General features: G+C 41.4%; 1 protein-coding gene across 4 annotated transcripts in view; it reads left to right on the forward strand.

The window, feature by feature from the left end:
- The window catches only part of LOC121893846 (histone deacetylase 7-like), a 46896-nt gene that overhangs the window by 24255 nt on the left and 2471 nt on the right, over positions 1–20170 (forward strand). For 3 of the 4 annotated variants that reach the window (XM_042405943.1, XM_042405945.1, XM_042405946.1), the window contains exons 10-24: positions 4282–4526; positions 4773–5018; positions 5768–5966; positions 6126–6259; positions 6413–6533; positions 6623–6672; positions 7963–8070; positions 8297–8352; positions 9466–9553; positions 10222–10341; positions 13028–13125; positions 16990–17108; positions 17829–17962; positions 18072–18156; positions 19949–20096. In XM_042405943.1, the coding sequence (XP_042261877.1) occupies positions 4282–4526; positions 4773–5018; positions 5768–5966; positions 6126–6259; positions 6413–6533; positions 6623–6672; positions 7963–8070; positions 8297–8352; positions 9466–9553; positions 10222–10341; positions 13028–13125; positions 16990–17108; positions 17829–17962; positions 18072–18156; positions 19949–20096 (1951 nt within the window). The remainder of the gene's footprint in view (positions 1–4281; positions 4527–4772; positions 5019–5767; positions 5967–6125; positions 6260–6412; positions 6534–6622; positions 6673–7962; positions 8071–8296; positions 8353–9465; positions 9554–10221; positions 10342–13027; positions 13126–16989; positions 17109–17828; positions 17963–18071; positions 18157–19948; positions 20097–20170) is intronic. The other variant, XM_042405944.1, reaches the window with a different exon arrangement.

Consider the following 20170-nt stretch of genomic DNA (forward strand, 5'->3'; position numbering starts at 1 on the left):
AAACATGTTGGTTAATATTTGATGTATATATTGAAAGAGAAATAGTTATTGCAGTACTTTATATGCATTTGAGGTGGTATGAATAATAGGAGGAACTACATGTGCCTATAAGAGAGGCATTACCAAATATGTTTATACACTTTTATTTTTGTATTTTTTGTAGTGGTGAAGAAACAGTTTTAACAGTTGAATTCAATTCCAATGTTAAAAGAGAACGTAGAGTAAAATGTGACCCACCGTGAGAATGAAGTTAGATCAAAACTTGTGACTACTGGAAGTCAACAGTTGTGTTGTTGAGGGTTTAGATCTGTCTGCCCATGAATAAGATAGATTTGCCCATTAAATGGTTAATGATTTGGAACAGAATCGAGACAGCATGCTCACAGGATTAAAGCATTTAACATCAGGCACCCATCTTTTGGCCTCAATCTAATTTGTACAAGACTGGCGGAATGCTACAGCTCACCAGAGGCCATAGAAAGAGCCCTTTTTTTTCAAAAATACAGATCTTCTCTAAGATTACCAACAGAAGAACCATCAACTTTGTGAACTTGGTGATCTGTTGTTTGAGCTTGAAGCTGCAAAGGAAGATGGATACCTACCTAGCTTGATGTCCTTAGATACGGCAAGAGTAATCAGCCCAGTTGTGGAGAGTGCCCTTTCATTTGCAGGATAAATGGGATGGGTCATTATTGGCAATGTGTGTGTCAGTGGAGCTCACACTCCTAATCCAGTCACTACCTTTAAAATATGCTTCCTGGATAATCACCTCCTCCCTTGTGATAATGTTGTCAGCGTTAAGGAAGATTTCAGCCAGGGATTCAAGGATAACAGTCTTTCAGTATATGAAGATGGACTAAGCCCTAATGCACCCAAGAAAACCACTTGGGTAGAACAGTCTTCCAGAGAGGATTAAGGATTATGCAGTTAATGGACAAGGGATTTGTAGGAGATGACACAGGGAGCTAGATGGCTCCCCTACCTTTTCATCAGCCAAGAGAAGGCCTCTCAAATAATCAACCGTATGCATACCAAGGGCTTATCTAACTGTGGCAGAATGAAACTACCATGACAGATGACTTCTTTGAGTCCGTGCAAGGAATCTCAGACAACCATCATGCTGAGCTGGCACCACTACGATAAAAAGAAATGGAAGCCTAGTGCCTCCCTCTTTTTGGGGTGTGCCACCCACAAAAACCTGGTTTGACTTCATGTCAGTGAATGATGTCCTGCTTCCAGGGCCCAATCTCAGCAGTCTTCAGGGTGTCCTCATCAGGTTTGGGAAGGAACCTGACTTTTTTTTTTGGTTCAGAAAGAAAGATAGAAGGAAACAGGGATGTGCCACATTTCTTGTTGTATACAAACAAACACATCAATAACATGGTGGATGCCCATCCCTGGCTGTCTCTGAACTACAGAGAGCAGAACTCACTAACACTAGATTGGAACTCTGTGCAACACTGTACTGTATGTTGGCTACAGAAATAGCTGAAGTGGTCAAAGAGAGCGTAGCATTTCTACACTGACTGGTTATTTATAGATGCTTGAAGATTTTACATTAATGTGAATAACTGTGTACAGCGAATTAAGCCGTCCAGCTGCCCAGACCAGTGGAGACAATTTCCCACAGAGACCAATCCAGCAGAATATGCTAAAAGTACTGTACTGGCAGGACAGCTACAGAGCACCAGCTGGCTGACTGGGCCAATTTTTTTGCTTGAGCCTGAGAGTTCAGCATCAAAAAAATTCCTTTCAGCTGATCAATCCAACCACAGATCCCCAAACTCCATCCAAAGGCGACAGCCATCTTGACCAAGGTCTCAGAAAGGCAGCTGAGCACTAAATGCTTTGATTATATCTCTTCATGGCATGTGATTGCAAAGGCCTTACAGAAGCTGCGACATATTGCACAAGCTTTCCACAAACCACAACGGGCCCCAAGCTGTGTAGGTTGGCATTTCTGCAAAAGAAGTCTCAATGGTACTGAGTTTACAAAGACAGAACACATCAACATTAAGAGGGGGCATGTGCAGAAGAGATTGGTTGCATCTAAACAAAGCAACATTTGCCTTCAAGTTGTTCTTTGAAGCTCTAGCCCTTTACAGATGAATATGAACCCTTGATGTATGTATGGTGGGATGTTTTGGGGCCTTGCAGAGTCATCAGAGTGACTGTCACTAGAGGTGACAGTACCAACAGCAAAAGATTGGCAGCACTATCTACCTGTATGTCCACAAGATCTGTCCATGTGGACCTCATCAAGTCAAATAGTACGGGTTTTAAAAATGCACTGCAAAGATTTTTCTCCATCAGGGGAGCGCCAAAATAACTGTGGTCAGGCCATGACACCAACTTGATTGGTGCTTCCAAGGACTTAAAGCTTGCACCTGAACATGCTGTTGAGACCGACGTGGAGAACCACCCTCTCACTCAAAAATGCACTTGGTCTTAAACCCCTCTCACACATCCAACATGGGAAGCAGCTGATGGTTCTCAGATACCAAACTGCTTAAATATTAGTTGTTGAAACACATTCTGGGCAAGGTGGCACAGAGAATATTTGAAAACAGACAGATGATAAGAAGAAGATATTCAAAACCAAATGTTAAAGTCCCCCTCCACCTAAAAATATGTTTTTCTTCTTTTTCTTAGTTAAATGTTTGACAGAAGGTTGTTTTCACTTTCATCTGCTGAAAGTGGAAAGTTTCTCTTTGCTCAGTGAAAATCCAATTTTAGGGGGCAGGCCTATGGGCATGATTTGTGACATCACAAATAGTTTTGAAGCCAATTCTGGTTCAATATTCAGCTTACAAAAGTGTGATGGGGAAACCTGAAGCTTCCAGTGCACAAACACTGAGAATGGACTCTACAGTGAAGTAGGAGACATCTTGTGTCCAGCAGTTAAACTTCTGAAATGAAATATATTTGTATATTTACAGATTCTGGATTTTTTAATGAGGGAGACAGAGTAGGTGTCATTTTAAGGATTTTAACAAGATAATTGAACTTTTTTTGTAGAAAATCACATCAGACACAAATTATTGTTCAAAGCAGAGTGTTTTATATATATCTTCAAACATGTTTGGAAGGGATCTTTAAAGAATGTGGTTTTGCTAAAAGCAAAAAAAAAACACATTAAGGAAATGAGTGGTCAAATGATAAGGAAGGCCTTTCCAAACAAGAATGGTTAAGTGAGGAACATGGAAGTAAAGGTGATATCCCACCAACCCTCCAGGACTTACCTTAGACCTCTTTCCTAAAGTCAAATGTAGACTTGGTATAGAGGAAGTGATGGGAGGGACTTAATGCAGAGTGTGGTCTTTTATTTTGTCTGTAATCAGGAAGAGATGTCATTCATTCAGGAAGTTGTTTGTTAGTCATTTGAGTCATTTGAGTTTGAACAATCTATTATAATCCTTCATTTCCCTTCCTGTGATATTGGCAGTGAGTAGATTTTGTTTATGTTAGCGAATATTTTATTTATATATTGAAAGTAGATTGTTTATTTCAGTACAAGGTTTGCATATTTAATTAAATAGGTCTCTGCGAAGGTAACAGGTAAGTTTCATTGCTTACCCCTACCTGCAAGATAAGCATTACCAATTATTTTATGTACACTTGTGTTTGTATTTTTTGTTTAATTTTTTTTTCATTTAGATCCTGACAGTCACAACAAAAAGCCCGTTTAATAACCATCAACAACACTCATACTTAATTTCAAATCATAAGTTGTAGGTACATTGATGTCCTGTCTTGTACTACATGTCTTTTGTCTGTATATTACAAATAGCACAAGGGCGCCCTCTACTTGCCACTTGACAGTGATGCCGTTTTGCTCATAATACAGACATGCTGTAAATGCAAGCAGCATTATCACCTCTGAGTTCTACAGTGAAACTAAAATATTTTTTAAAAAGGATGATTTTCCTTCGTACTACTATTTTGAACATCAAATACAACTATTTTATATTTTTGCCATGTATGACCAATTCACTCTGCACGCCTTTACTTTTCAGTCAGAAATTAAAAATAATTTTAAAATTATCTAGATTATTCTTTTTGTTCCCTTACACCTTATCATCCCCTTTTTCCATTTCACTTTCCTTCTCTCCATTTAAATCACTATTTTTCTGACCCAATTTTTGTCATGTCTATCTCTATCCTTTTTTATTTTTCTGACTCTCCTCTTGTAACCTAACCTCTCTGCCTCTTCTCCTTCTGCCCGCCCTCATCTTTATTCCCCGATATAACTTGTTCCTCTCTCCTGCCTCCTCTCTGCAGTTCATGGTTTGAGCTCCGTTCCTGTGCAGCCTCAGCAGCCTCACCTGACCTCCCCCACCAGAAGAGATGGCGTAGTCACCTTGTCCTCCCACAGACCCCTGGAGCGAACACACTCAGAGCCTCTGCCCTATGGCCACTCACCCCTCCTGCATGCCAGCCATCACTCTCACACCCAGCACCCACTGTCTCAGCAATGTCATAAGAGCGGGCTGGAGAGGTTCAAGCTGAATGCAGTTCTGAGCAAGGTGAGAGGGGACAAGTGTCAACACAAATACACAAACTAGTTAGTTCTAATACTGACAGTGGTCTTTCTATGGTGGTTCTAGGTGATTCTGTGTTGTCTTTGTGTGGACCTCTGTAAAATAAAAACTTGGAATATTAGACCTAACATAGAAATCATTTGTTATTGTCAGTTGTAGACAATTATATCTTAAAGAGAACATTTGCAACCTTAAGATTGTAAACACTGTAAAACTTCTACCTTATATTAGTCGATGAGCAAGTCCATTGAGAAGCCTCGTCTGACGCAGATCCCATCGGAGGACATGGACCTGGAGGAGATTGGATCAGGATCAGGGTCAGGTCCAGGGTCTGTGTGCGGCTCGGAGCCTGGCTCAGTGTGTGAAGAAGGCTACCGCAGGAGACAGAGCACTGCCAGCACAGACTCAGTTTACGACACAGAGTCCACTACTTCCTCACGGGAGAGCTTGATTGAGCCCTCACATTCTGTGAGTCAGGTAATATAAACACACTGTTGCATCTGCACACACGCACACACACACGCTCACACACAAGCACACATACACAGAGTTCCAGAAGGATGATGCATTACTTTCCCCCCAAAAGAAAAACTCCTTAATACTTCTACATAAAGTGTACTAAAGTGTTCTTTATAGTACTGGTAGAAGAAGTATGTTGACATAGACTCCCTGATAATTAATATAGGTTGATTAATGACCTCAGACCTCAGACTTTAGAATGCACCATTGACGGATTAACAGGCCATGCATTTTATGCCCTATGCCCTATAAAGCTCTTACAATAATGTATTTTAGTAATTTGCTGAACAGTCATGTTTAATATTTAGAATTTAGTTTTTAATTGAAAAAAAGTCATTGATCATATGACTAATGACAAAGAAAAAAATATGAAAGAATTTCAGATTTTCTACTGCTTATGTACATGAATTCACTTGCCTGAACCATGTTTTTGACATTAGGGGGCGCTGCGGCTTTATTTATACAAGATGAAAAGAGTGGGAATTACAGTTCTGTGGCAGGATGTTTGGCAATGCTGGATTTTCTTTATCAGATGCCTGTTCTCGGCGAGCAGTATTAAATTGACCAAATAATGAGTAGTTGCGATATTCTGGAGAGAGGCAATGGACTTATGAGTATGTTGAGGTTTGCCTTTGCCATGTGTTGCTGCTGTTACATACTCCCCTATTTCCTGTTCTCTACTTCACCCACTGCCCTGGGAACCACAGAGGCAGGTGATCCATAGATCAGGAATCCAGTTGGACTCCCAGAGTGTGCCTGTCCTGATGTGGCCTCACCAGCCTCTGGTCAGGACCCAGTCCTCTCCCGCCTCCACCTCCCTGCCTCCTCCTCCACATCCACCCCCACCCATAGCTTCCCTGTCACTGTCCAGCCCTACTGCAGACGTCCAGCTACGCTTCACCACAGGTGAGGGACATAGAAAGGTTTTCGATTGAGAAACTCTTGTGGTATACAGTATCAGTCACAATTCATGTGCGACTGGATTATGAGTCATCAAAAGCAAGGTTAAGATGGCTGGTTTGTGTGTGTGTGTGTGTGTGTGTGTGTGTGTGTGTGTGTGTCTAGGTCTGGTTTATGACGCTCAGATGCAGAAGCACCAGTGTACCTGTGGGGACAACAGCCGCCACCCTGAGCATGCTGGGAGGGTCCAGAGCATCTGGTCCAGACTGCATGAAAGAGGACTCAGGAGCCAGTGTGAGGTATGACACAGACACCTACACACATAAGACAAGTCAATTTTATTTATATTGCTTAAAATCACAAATGTGCTTCAGAGGGCTTTACAATCTGAACAACATATAACACCCAGAGTCACTATTATAGGCAGCATATATGTGTGTGTGTGTGTGCAGCGTATCCGCGGTAGGAAGGCCACTCTGGAAGAGCTGCAGTCAGTCCATTCAGAGAAACATGTGCTTCTGTACGGCACCAACCCTCTCCACCGCCTCAAGCTGGATAACCGCAAGTTGGCTGGTAAGATGATAATAATAATAATAATAGTACTAAGATGATGATGATGATGATGATGACAAATATTGAATCACATCAACAATTTCCTGCAGGAATCTTGTCTCAACGGATTTTTGTGATGTTACCATGTGGAGGAGTTGGGGTGAGTGTAACATACACACACACGCACACACACGCACACACACGCTCACACACACATCACAGACCCCTTTAAAACACAAGTCATGTGGGAATCTTTCCACTTATCTAATTGCATTACTGAACAGCAAACATTACATGGCTGATTATGCCTCATTACACAATTAAGCTAATAATACTACAAATTACTAACGCTATTGTTTTTGGCTGAGATAACTTTGAAACCCAATCAGAAATCAAAGGCTGTACAAAGGTGAGAGATGTGAGAAAGACAGAGGAAGCCGAGAAGAAGAGGTTACACAAAGAGCTTGTAGCTTGGAGGGTTGCGTGCCAGTGAAACTGGATTTTATTTAGAGGGAATGGTTATGGAGAAACAGGGAATGAGGGTACAGAAGAAGAAAAAGAAGATTAAATGTGAAGGTATGAGAACAGAATGGAGAAAATTAAACAAAGGACAATGAGAGAAGGAACAATGGAGAGGATAAAAAGAAGACAAAAGACTTTTCTCCTTTGATAGTGTGAAGCACAGGTAATGATGCCCATGAGAAACTGTCGTGAAGCACAACAAGAGCAGAAGAAACAGATAAGAGGAGAAGAGAGGAGAGGAGGCAGGAAAAGAAGAAGGGGGCTGGGTGTCAGTTGATAAGACGACTGATCTGCCTGGATTTCCGGCCTTTGACTGCTCTGGTGAAGAGGGGTGATTGGAACAAGATGGCAAAGTCTGTGATAAAAGAAATTCCTCTGATTTCATTGTTCCACCGCAGCACACCACCAGAAATGCAAGTTTAAAACACACAAGTCTGGGTTTATACTGAGAATGGATGCAACAAAGAGAAAGACGATGTCAAGAAAATTTTTGAAAAGGGTGACCTTCTCAGCAGCGAGTATCCACATACATTAAAGTCATTCATTTTCCATTATTTACTTTATACAGTATCTCAGAGTAATAATAAATACTGTCATTTATTATTTCAAAATAGGAGCAGTGCAGTCTAAAGTAAAATTCAGTTACTGTAATGAATGCAAATCCTCATAGACAGAACTGTTGATTATAGACTCAGTATTGGCCAATGGCAACACATTGAAATACAATGTGGTAAACTTGCTGACTTTTCTGTCAAGATATCAACATCTTCAAAAAACATCTTTGGCAGACTTTTGTACTGACTTGACTTGATTCAGACTACTTTTCATTAGTCCCTAACAGAAGAAATTAATAACAGCTTCCTTAGCTCTATCACTGTGGTCCAGTAATCCTCAACTAATCACTGTCTTATCATTGTTTTACTGACAGGTAGATATTGATACAATCTGGAATGAACTTCACACGTCAGCAGCTTCCCGTATTGCTGCAGGCTGTGTCACAGACTTGGCACTGAAGGTGGCACAAGGAGAGCTGAAGGTGTGTTTTTGTTACCAAATATCATATGAGCTATGTGTTTTCTCAGGAATTTCAGTATACTTTAGTAGATCCCCTGGATATTTCAGCCATTGTTTATAATGTTAAAGGTACAATATCTACAACAGCACAACCAGGTGTAAGCTTAAAGATGCCAACCTTTTCAAACTGACGTCTGGTTCATGAAAGCAACAAGGTGTTAAGGTTTTTTTTTTTTCTCCTCTCACAGAATGGCTTTGCAGTGGTGAGGCCCCCTGGACACCATGCAAGCCACTCCTCTCCTCTGTAAGTACAGCAGCATGCACACATACACACACACACACACACACACACACATACCAAGAGCCAGGAGGTCTCTGCAAAGCGTTTCAAAGGATTTATTACAGATCAGCTACACTTCTGAGCAAGAGAGAGAGAGTGAGAGAGAGCCTATGTCTCTCTATCTTAATGTGTGTGTGCCTGCTGAGTTTTTTTTGTGTGCTACCTGCCTGATGCTCGAGGCAAACTACCTCCTCCACTCAGTTCCTTTTAAGCTTTCAAGACACAGTGCAAAGCACCTCAAAAGAAAAGTGCATGTGTGTGTGCGTGTGTGTGTGCGCGCTGTATGTGTGTGCATGGATTTTGTGTCAGTCTTTGATAAGAGACATTAGCCAAGTAACCACATTCAGCTGGAGCTGTGTGTGTGCTCAGCAGTGCTTGTCACCAGTTATTTATGGGATGATAATGACTTTTCTTGATGAGCAGAGTTTGGACAGCATATACGATAGACCGTCCACACACACGCGCTTGCAGTTTTACGACCCATGCTGACACTGCCACCTCCAACATTCCTCCATTGTTTTTCATACATCAACAGTTTTTTTTTTTGCATACCTTTACTGTAGACAGTAAGTGTTGAGGGAACTGCTGCGCCAAGCTATGAGTTCATTTCTCTGAAATCATCTCACACGTCCCGCCAGCAATTCACACAGTGTTATTATTTGGAATGTGGAGTGAATTTTATGATAAGCTCGGTTTTCTGTTTGTCACAAAATTTGTGGGTTCTGCATTTCTCAGGAGTGCAGGGATTTTTGACTCAGCATAATGTTCCAATATGAAAAGCCATTTTTGTTTGTCAGCAGTGGAAGATGAAATACAAAACAACCTGAAATAAAACATAACTTATTTCTCAAATATCTGTCGTAAATGTTTGTTCGGCAACAGTTTCCCTCAATGACTTGCACATTAGAGTCAGTGCTGTGACAGTCACAACCTGGACTGAATAGCCGCCACATGACGCCACATAACTGGAGACATGTCTCAGAGGTTCCTAAGGTCCATATGGTGATTCTGTGATATTAATTTGCTGAAGATGTCCTGATAAACACATGTGGCTGCCTCCTTTCTGTTTGTCCACAGGGGCTTCTGTTTCTTCAACTCTGTGGCCATCGCTGCCAAGCAACTCCAACACAAACTCAACGTCAGCAAGATCCTCATTGTGGACTGGGTGAGGACCCACCGCATGACCAGCATCACTGGTCCCCACATGGACAGGAATAAACACACACTCACAAGCACAGGCTCACAAATGTATTATGGGCACAAACAAGGTCCCAGAAGCAGAGCAACAGTGTACAGTAGCACTCTTATTTATCATTTAGTTCATTTAGATATTGTTATCTCTGGCCTCCATATGTGATCTGAAAACTGTCACATATGCTTATAGAAGACACGGAGTCACACACAGTCATATGAACACACACCTACACACGCACGTGCAGATACTGATCCTGAGCCAGGTCGTCATCTCTGTTCTCCATCTGTGTGTATATGAGTCTGCACCATGTCTTTACACACATACTGTCTGACATATTACTACATCAAACACTAATTACTACCTGTTTCATCAAAAAGTTTCAAGATTAAAAAAACATGTTTGCAGTTGACAGGGAAAAACTTTGCGGGTTTTACAGACCCAGCTCTCTGCTTTTTGGATCATGGGTTTTATGTATTGTTTATAATAAAAAATTGGATAATACAATTACATCTGTTATAGAGTTTTTGTGATTTGCTATTATTTAGATTATTTTCTAACCCATCAAGTTTTTCGTTATGTGTGAAATACTTGCCTCAGTCCTCAGCAATATCCTAACCTGTCATCCAATCATTGTCCAGGATGTTCACCATGGCAACGGCACCCAGGAAGCCTTCTACGATGACCCAAGTGTCCTGTACATCTCTCTACATCGCTATGACAATGGCAACTTCTTTCCTGGTAGCGGACATCCCAGCGAGGTTAGTACAAAACGATCCCTCCACAATAGTGCTGTGCTGTTTGTCTGTTTTTGTTTGTGTTGTCGTGGTGATGTCTGCTGTGTATGTGTCTGTGTTTATGTCTGCCTACATGTACACAAAACACAGTAACTTAATAGCCTTTATACAACAGGTTCACCATGTAGAGTACATTCTGCATATTACAGCAATACAGCCGCTGTTTTCTTGATACAGAGTTCATAACAATGCCACCCATGTCTCATGTGAAGATAGATATGTTGGCATAGAAATTTGGTAATTATGTGATTCTAGTGGGAGATTAGGGAGCTCAGGAGCCTTGTGTTTAGCATTTACTTGTCAAAACAGGAAGAATGATTGTAACAATAAATCGAGGAATAATCTACGTGATTTAAGCCCAATTATAACCTCAATTTGGTTGTGATGACTGATTTTCATGTCAAAGTCTGCAATGCTCAGGAAAAAAAATAGGACAGGTTACTATGGATCTGTTATCTCATAGAGTAAAGGGGTTTAGGATTGAAATAATCTGTTTACGACTGAGCCTAAGACCCGTCGGAGTTGTCATGATACTTTTTCCGCTGGCATCTGAACAACCTGATGTGGTAACATGAGCTATATACATCTGAACTAAAAAGGGCTTGTCTACAAGTGTTAACATAAATCATTTAAATTACAATTTAAATTATCATGTTAGCTCTTTCACTTTTGCCCACTGTCGTGCATGTCTTGTTGTTTCCAGCATAAGATTTTCACTTACTCAACACAGAATTTCGTAATGCTGCAAATGTGTTTATCCAGTGAACTCAATGTGAGCAGATCACACAGTGTCTGTGTGTGTATACTGTAGGTTGTATTTCCCTAGTTCAGTTTATTTGAGAAACGTCAGTGCTTTGGAAGTCAGAACTTCACAACAGGATGTGTACAGTGGAATTGCATGCCTATGTTTGCATACAGGAAATTGAGATGCCTATGAATTCTGCCTGCGGTCTTACCAGAAACCAAGTGTGATGACTATCCCAAGTCAGATGAATTGACCCCAACCCACGGTGGCATTCACCACCCATTCAATCCCCCACATGCCCTCCTCTTATTCTCCCATTCTCCCCCACAATAATGAGGATAAAATAGTCAATGTTTTCCCATAAAATCCCCTGATGAGGGACGGTACATAAAACGCTCCGCTCGCTTGGATGTGGCTTTGCCTTAAGTGGCCCCTCAACCTCTGTTGAGCTGTGTGGTAAACCTCTGGAGTCTCACTGTCCCCCGTGTAGGTATATAACACACCATGGGGTAGGGGTGTGATGTCATAGCCATAACAGAGAGTGCCGAGTACCACACAGAAACCAGCGAAGGCCTAATCCAGTCCAGCAACTCTTGAAACATGAAAGAGGACAGAGAGGAGTGCAAGAGACTTGGAGCAATAGCAGGAATTGTGTTGAGTGTTTGTGTGTGTGTGTGTGTGTGTGTGTGTGTACGTGTGTGTGTGTGTGTGTGTGTGTGTGTGTGTGTGTGTGTGTGTGTGTGTGTGTGTGTCCCCGCATGCATGTGCGCGTACATGCGGGTACATTACCAGTTGGCAGAGGACGGGAGGCCTCATGTGTTTTTCGTTTGCCCTGTGAACATCCCGTCCACTGAGAGAAGAATGGAGACAGACGCTCTGCGATGCTCATCAGCATTCTTTCTCTTTCAAGCATCCTCTCACACCCATACACACACACCCATAGACACACACACATATACACACACACAAAGGAAATTACTGCGCCTTGTTGCCAAGAGTGTGTCAATCAGCCTCCTCTCTCTCCCCTCAAACTGACACATTGACTGATGGTGAAAGGCTCAGAGAACAGCTAAATGGCTGCTAGCAGGACTACAAAGAGAGAGGCAGGAATCCTTAGACCTTCTTTCCAAGACCCGGGCCTCAGTTCACTCTCTGCCCCAAATATGTGAGGTCAAACTGAGAGGAGCTCCCTCGGCTCTGCCTGGCATTTTAGGGAGAACGCTCCAATCTCAATACCGCAAAAAAATCCACTAGAATAATGTTATAAAATGTTAATGTAAATGTGTAGTATAGAGTAGTATACCATGCGTGTTTTATATGAAATGTCATATATACCATACTACAAAGCTTTTTTAATTTTAAATATAATAATAGTACATTTTACAACATACATTATGTGATTCTAATGCATTGTTTTTTTTATATATCAGGCAGCACTTGCCAAATGTGAAATATTTCCCAATATAGCTGTAGCTTAAAGCTTGGGAATCATAAACGGGTGTAACTCTGTTGTGGCTCAGAGTGATTTATAAGCCATTTGACAAATTGTATCAAAATCAAAATGGAGGGACAGGGGTGTTGAATTAATAGCCATCCGTCTTTAATTTAGGAAGCATAATCACTCCCTGGTGTTGCCTTAAAGAGATGCAGTCACTTTCCCTCAATTGCTACAATGCAACGTTTTGCAACAGCGGCGCTGATTGTGTGAACATTTGACACAAATCAGTCAGTGTCATGCCGTTTCTCAACTTTCACTGGGATTTATTAACTTTGTTGACATTCACAGGGACTCTCTCTCTTAATCTCTCTCTCTCTCTCTCTCTCTCTCTCTCTCTCTCTCTCTCTCTCTCTCTCTCTCTCTCTCTCTCTCTCTCTCTCTCTCCCCCTTTCTCTACCTCCATCCAGGTGGGTGCAGGTGCAGGCGAGGGCTTCAACGTGAATGTAGGATGGACTGGGGGTTTGAACCCTCCCATGGGTGATGCTGAGTACCTGGCTGCATTCAGGTAAAAAAATTGACTCAACCTGCCTCTATTAGCTACATCATATTTTTTTTCATTCCGTAGCTCTTGACAATTTCAAATCAAAAATTACAGGTCTTTACTGGTGGTTTCAGCATGTTACAGCCCATTTTATAGAAATTTGATATACTTGCATATATTACTGCCAACTATTAAACAGATCAAAACATAGTTTTCATATTGGTGTTTCTCTACCTTCCAGGCAGATATAGGTTTGTTTGTCAATGCAGAATGAAAATCAACTTGCAGAGACTTAAAACAGCTTGAGATACGTGTTCAACCCCAACAGCATCACATTAGTATTTAATTTGTCAGAGTTACATTAGTGTTGCTTGTAAGGGTTTCCGGTTTGATTCATTCAAGTATGGATGTGGATATGGATATATGGATGATTCAAATTTTTGTTATTTCCTGATGTGTAAAATGTCTAAATCAAGTTATCATAATATGCATAAAAAGGTTACTATTAGTCAAAAAATAATATAGATGATAGCTACATTAGTCACCTTGGCAGTCTGCTATACTGTTAAGTGAACAGCTGATTAGTTACACTACATAAACAGAAACACAAACAGCAGGAGCAGATAAATTAGTGTTCTGTCTGTGCTGAAACTGATTATTAAACTGGATATCCATGCTCTATTCAGTTGAAACATCTGGTACTGACAGTCAGTAGCTGTATGGGATAACATGGATTTTATGCATGTGGTGCAGGTCTTTTATTATTCTTGCTTAACTGTCCTGCCCCTACGTTCATATTCTGGTTGAAACTTCTGTGACTGCGCCTGAGGGTTAAAAAATGAGTACAAAAATGTGACAACATAATACACCAAGTAAACTTGTTCCTATTTCAACCTGACACTCTCTCCACTACTAAGCAAAGTGATTATTTGCTAATCAGCAGTCAATCAAATGATTGGTGATACTGTAAAGTGTGTTATTCACGTTAAGTCACTTACAGCTTCAGTGAAGTACAGTGATGTCAGTAAGCTAGTTTAACTGATAAAATTGCCAAATTCACAATGGCCGCATAAAACAGCCAGGCTAAGAAAAGGCAGAAAACACACTCTTTTGACAAGAAATAGGAAAGCTTGTTTTTTTCCACCAATATAAATAATAAGTGTTTGTGCCAGGACAACAAACCATAAGCCATATTTTTCTCCTCCTGGTTTAAGCCCTCTCTTAGATATTGGAGTTTGGAATATCCCATCTGCACTGGAACACAACACCTGGCAGACTTGCATATTTTTACTGCATTACAATGCTAGGATACTGTAATGTTGAATCCTGTTCAAGCAGGTTTAATGATTTCCTCTGAAAAATGTTTGTCAGTAATCAAGGAAGAGTCAGTTGTAACTTTGCATTAATTGTTGAGCTAAAAACCAAACATCAGTGTGTTACTGAGACAAACCTTTGCACTCACCCCACTTTTCATTTCATTCAGGCTATTTTTCCTGAATGAAAAAGTGTTGGTTCTACTCTATACTGTAATGAACTCAGAGTGTTTCTGTTAGCAACACTGGCTCGCCACCAGATGATGAAACAAAATGTGAGCTCTACATGGTGCTTCATGCAGCACACTCAGTGGGTGGGCCCCTCGTCAAAGGAAAGATGCTAATGAGCTAACCCGTACTGGTAAAAAAAAAACCCATAGACCCAATAGGCAGGCTCAGAAACACTAAGTCCAGTGTTTACTGGAGCTCTGGATGGTAATTAAGGAACAATTGGTCCTTTCCTGAGCAGCCGCCTGGTTTTGGTATTTTTCATCCAGTTTGGGAAATGGCAAGTGTTTTCATGTGTAAAACTTCCTCAGCAAACCACACTGTAGTACTGTACCGTATTGTGTGTTACCCCTACAAACTCTACCCTACAGTATATCAAAGTACCTTGGAGAAGAAGGAGTATCCTGGTGGTCCAGCGGTTTGAGGCACATAACCTCAGCTGTAGCTGTGATGTCTGGGGTGCATATCCGGCCAAAGACCTTTGTCACATGTCATCATGCCAGGGAACAACCCCATATTTACTGCCACTATAAACTTTCTAATTAAGACCTAAAGTCAACAGTAATAGTCAAACTTTGCAAAACTGCTGCAAGATAGTGAAGATTTTTAGGCAGTGAAATGAACAAAACAGCACAGGAAGGGTAAAAAAAAGGTTTTCGTAAAAGCACACACAGCATGAAGGTTTGAATGCTTTTTCAGTGGACTTTGCCACCATTCTGTGGATCAACTGATGCGAATAAATGCATAACATGCCATACAGACAAAATTTAATGCATCATGAATTCATGTTTATGCAATTAAGTATCTAATCCGGTGCCAGTTCTGTAATTCAGTTTGAATACATAATTTAGACGACAGGGTGTTCCAGACTGTGTGTTTTTCTTCAGGATGGAACAGAAAACTAGCCAGAGTGCGGTCGTTGATGATGTGCGTCTCTGTTTTTGGGTGTGTGTTAGTGACAGGGGAAATATTGTGGTTCAGAGTGGTGGTGAGACTCTAGTACAATCAACAGAAAACTCAGCTGCGTCGAGATTAAGTGTCATGACGTAGTGGCGTGTATGTGCGGAGGACTACCAAGGTGGTCAGAATTTAAGGTCAGTCTAATCACCGGTAGCACAGCACACACATGAAACACCCGGTTTCAAAGGAAGGGCACGCACATGTGCTGTACCAGTCAAAAGTTTGGACACACTTTCTCATTCAAGTGAATGGAAGGTGTGTCCAAACTTTTGACTGATACTGTATGTATTTTAACGTGTGAATTGCACCTATTTGTGCATGCACATATTTCCCCGTGCATTTCTAGGTGGCTACTGCCGAATGATGAACTATGGAGGAGAGGAGAATACAGGAAAGGAGAGGAGAAGAAGTGGGGGGTGCATTGTTAGGGAATCCAAAGGCGGCGTAATTAGGCCCAATGGATCCCAGATGGCTGGCTGTCAGTGACGTGAGAAGAGGGACGAGCTCCTAATAGGAACCAGACGCACACAAACGCCTTTGAACTGCCGCTGAGAGAGAGAGAGAAAGAGAGAGAGAATCAAACGCGGCATGGGCCGTGCGCTCTTGCTAAATAACTGGCAGCGGGAGAGGAGAGGAAGTGAGGAGGAGAGGATAGAAGCGAGGAAAGTGGTCTCCCCTGAGTAGAGTGTATAGGGGTGTCTCAGTACAGATATGTCAAGGGTCTCATTTTTATCTGCTTGTGTCACTCGCAAAAACATAAAATTTTCAGTGTTTCCCACCTGTCTTAAGTTATGTGATTCTGACTGTTTTTTTTTTTTTTTAAATCTTTATATATCCAGGAGAGGTTTGCAGAGTTTGCATGCTTCTTTTTTTCAGCAGTGCTCTGCTTCACATTTAAACAGTTGCACACATTCACACCTGGGAGCTACCCCTACCTACTAGTGTTGGCCACTTACCAAGAGTGGATCAAGAACAGAGATCAAGCACTTGGAACATGGCCGTCAGTAATTGATCTTTCATCATTTTCAAATGGATGGAGTTTACAGTGAAGTAAATGTTAACAGTTAACAATCCAGAAAAATGTGCCAGTCGCAAATCAATCACCTCAACCTTGCAGTGATTGCAGTTTGATATTTTTTTCTTTACAGGCAACTTTAAATTCTCTTTATTACAATAATAAATCATTTCCAGTCTATTCTGATCTTACATCATTGCCAGAATGACTTCCTCTCGCAAATTATTATATTTTACTCACTGTTCCCCACTTCTCATCTCCCCACAAATGTACATGCATGTAATTTCAGCAAGGCCACAGCGCTTGAGTAAATGTACATGTGAAGTGAACATGTTTGGTTTACAGCATGTTGTTTCCTCTGTTCCTCCTCAGAGCTGTGGTGATGCCCATTGCCCACGAGTTCTCCCCTGATGTGGTGCTGGTGTCAGCCGGCTTTGATGCTGTCGAAGGACATTCGTCACCACTGGGAGGCTACAAGGTCACAGCCAAGTGTAAGGCTCAGTCAGCCCCTCATTCACATACAGCACACACTCACATTAGCATCCTCTTACACACAGACGTTGATTTATTTATGAATAAGCATTAATATTACACAAAGCGCAGTCTGAAATCCATCACACTTATTTATACATATCTATACTCTTCAAACTCTTAATAAATTATTTGCCTGGTGTAGGTGAAGAAGAGTCTCAGTTTCCCAATTGACATCTGCCTCATACAGAAAAAGAATATTTATATATAGAATATTTAGCTGTTCTGCATTTTATGTTAGTATCTTCGTTTTGAATGCAGCATAAAAGCAGAGACCAAGCTAGCTTGTGTTAATAAATCACTCCAACTAACGTGTGGGACAAATAGCAGAATGATGAAGCTTAATTTATTAATTTCAGGTGGATAAACACTCTTTAAAGCTGAACTACTTCAAGTATTGATGCCAGACATTAGCATCAGTTGAGAAGCTCAGGGTAACACGGGAGTTTAGATCAAAACAAACTCACTTTGGAGAGAAAGTAAAGGAACTACTTTTTATTCTTCTTCTTGTCCTTCTCTTCGAATTCATACATTTAATCATAAATGATGGTCTGAATTGGATAAAGGATATCTACAAGAACAGTAGCACCACACTTTTTAATCACATTAATCCATATGTTTGGATAAATAGCTGTCCAGTTGATGTCTGGCTCAACCTGTGTGTGTTTGTTTTCTACCAGGTTTTGGCTTCCTGACCCGTCAGCTGATGTCACTGGCCGGGGGTCGGGTGGTACTGGCTCTGGAGGGGGGACATGACCTCAAGGCCATCTGTGATGCCTCTGAAGCCTGCGTCAGCGCCTTGTTGGGCATGGAGGTGAGATGTGTGTGTGTGTGTGTGTTTGTTTGTTGTTGTTTTTTTGCATACATGGAATCTGTAGAGATATGCTGCATCTTCTCACCACTGGCTCCGCGTCGTTTCCCAGGTGGAGCCTCTGTCCCAGTCCGTGTTGGACCAGAAGCCTTGTGAAAACGCTGTGCAGTCGCTGCAGAGAGTCATCCAGGTTCAAGGTGAGAAGTGACAACTGAGCGCAACAACAGCATGTAGCATCGGCGACATGTCAATCAGCGGGTTTACAGCACTGTGTGAAAGTATAAACATACACAGTTTGAAGTGGTCTGCGCTGTTAAATTTGCTGCTTTATGGATCTCGGACAAAGGCAGTTTAAGAATTCTAAACAACTCGCAGAACAAATGATCTGCACATTGTTGCTGGTTGTTCAGTTCAAGACTGCAGAGCTGTTTGAGAGATTTGAATTTTCACTAAGTTCTAGCAAATGTTTCCGTTCTTTCTCTACAGTTTTTGATCTCTGTCTTTATCTCACCAGTAACTGTGATTTCTCCTTTTTCTCACTTCCACTTTCAGTCTCAGTGACCGTTCCTGCGTCATTCTCTCAAAGATCGGTCATAATCCGTTTCAGATGACAAGCCAATTTTATATTCACTGTTGAAATGTCGCAATAAATTCGACAATGCGAACAGTTTTCCCATTGGCTGATTTGAAATGAATAAACAGGTTTCTTGATGGTAAAATAAAAAACACACATCCAGAAGAAAAATGTGTTTTCAAGAATTGAGCTGTACTCTGCGAGCTGGTATCGCTCTGTAAGGGTTGGCTGAAGGCAGCGACTGTAATTCATGTTTTCATATGAAGATGAAAACGAGAAATACACCCGTCACTGGTGCACCACCTGAAAGTTATAGCACCATGTTCTCCAGTTTATACATGAAAGATTCAAGTCAGGTCAAGTATTTTTTTTTTTTAATGCCCCAAAATTAGCTTTAGAGCAGAGAGAAGTACAGCCACTGTGCAGTCGGTACCACACCTGTGTAATAGGTGTAATAGGTAAAAAAAAAAAATTCAGAGCAACTTTCACATTTATTGATATTTTAAACAAAAAGGACTTGAGTCTGATCGATCATGTTTTGAGTAAGGGAAAGCTTTTTTTGATTGCTGATCCACTTTTTAGTTTAATGATTCCTTCATTTACAATTAAAAGATGAGCTCTTTTATTTCTCTCTAACTCTACAAGATATTCAGCACATCATCTTCCATTGTCTATAATTTAGTCTCTCTCTTTCTCCACTTAACACAATCCTCCTTCTGTTTCCTCATCACTCCTGCTCTCTGGCCACCTCTCCTCCTTTACATCCCTGTCTCCCATCCCTCCCTCCAGCCGTCCCACCCACACACAGACAGACACACACACACACACACACACACTCTCTCACACGGCCTCCCTGGCTCCAATTATCTTCAAACACTTCTCTGGCACACGACCTTCGCAACATCCCCTCCTGATTGCACACAAATGTTATCCCAACCAAATTAGATTAATTAAAAATATTTGCAAAGCCACAAAAATGTTAAGCCCATAATTTAGGCCCCGGGGTGAAATATATGTGAGTTGCATTCTCCCATCAACACGCACAGCCAGAACACACACACTCATAGACGAACACTCACTGATTGATTTTTCCCTCCACTGCGTGTCACAGGACTCAAGCATGTCCTGAGCCTGAGAGAACATTTCAGTTTACATTTCTGAAATTATCAACATGGATATTTAGACCTCGGGCTGTTTATATCATAGTCAGTGCTTATAATCAGATCAAACGGCCACAGCCAGATGATCAAACACCAAGTAGTGCCTTTTAATAATACAGTCCAGGCACTTTCCCTCAAGGAACCATTCAAGATGAAAACAACATTGAAATACCAACGACTGAGACCATTAATCTTTCTCTTTCTCCTTCCTTCCTCTTCTCCCTTTTTTTTTTTCCATCTCTCCGCTTCCTGCAGGTGAGTACTGGCAGAGTGTGAAGGACTCAGCCGCCACAGTGGATCTGTCCTACCTGCAGGCCCAGAGACGAAGGCTGAGACGGGACTCGGACAGCGAGGCCGTCAGCGCCATCGCCTCCCTGTCGATGGGAGCTATCGCCCCCGAAAGGTAAACACAAACATGCTATTTGAAATATCCCGCTTTGCCAAAATGGCCGTTATTTTTCTCACATGTTTCTGTTA

The sequence above is a fragment of the Thunnus maccoyii genome, chromosome 3 (genome assembly GCF_910596095.1).
Source record: "Thunnus maccoyii chromosome 3, fThuMac1.1, whole genome shotgun sequence".
Taxonomy (NCBI): Eukaryota; Metazoa; Chordata; class Actinopteri; order Scombriformes; family Scombridae; genus Thunnus; species Thunnus maccoyii.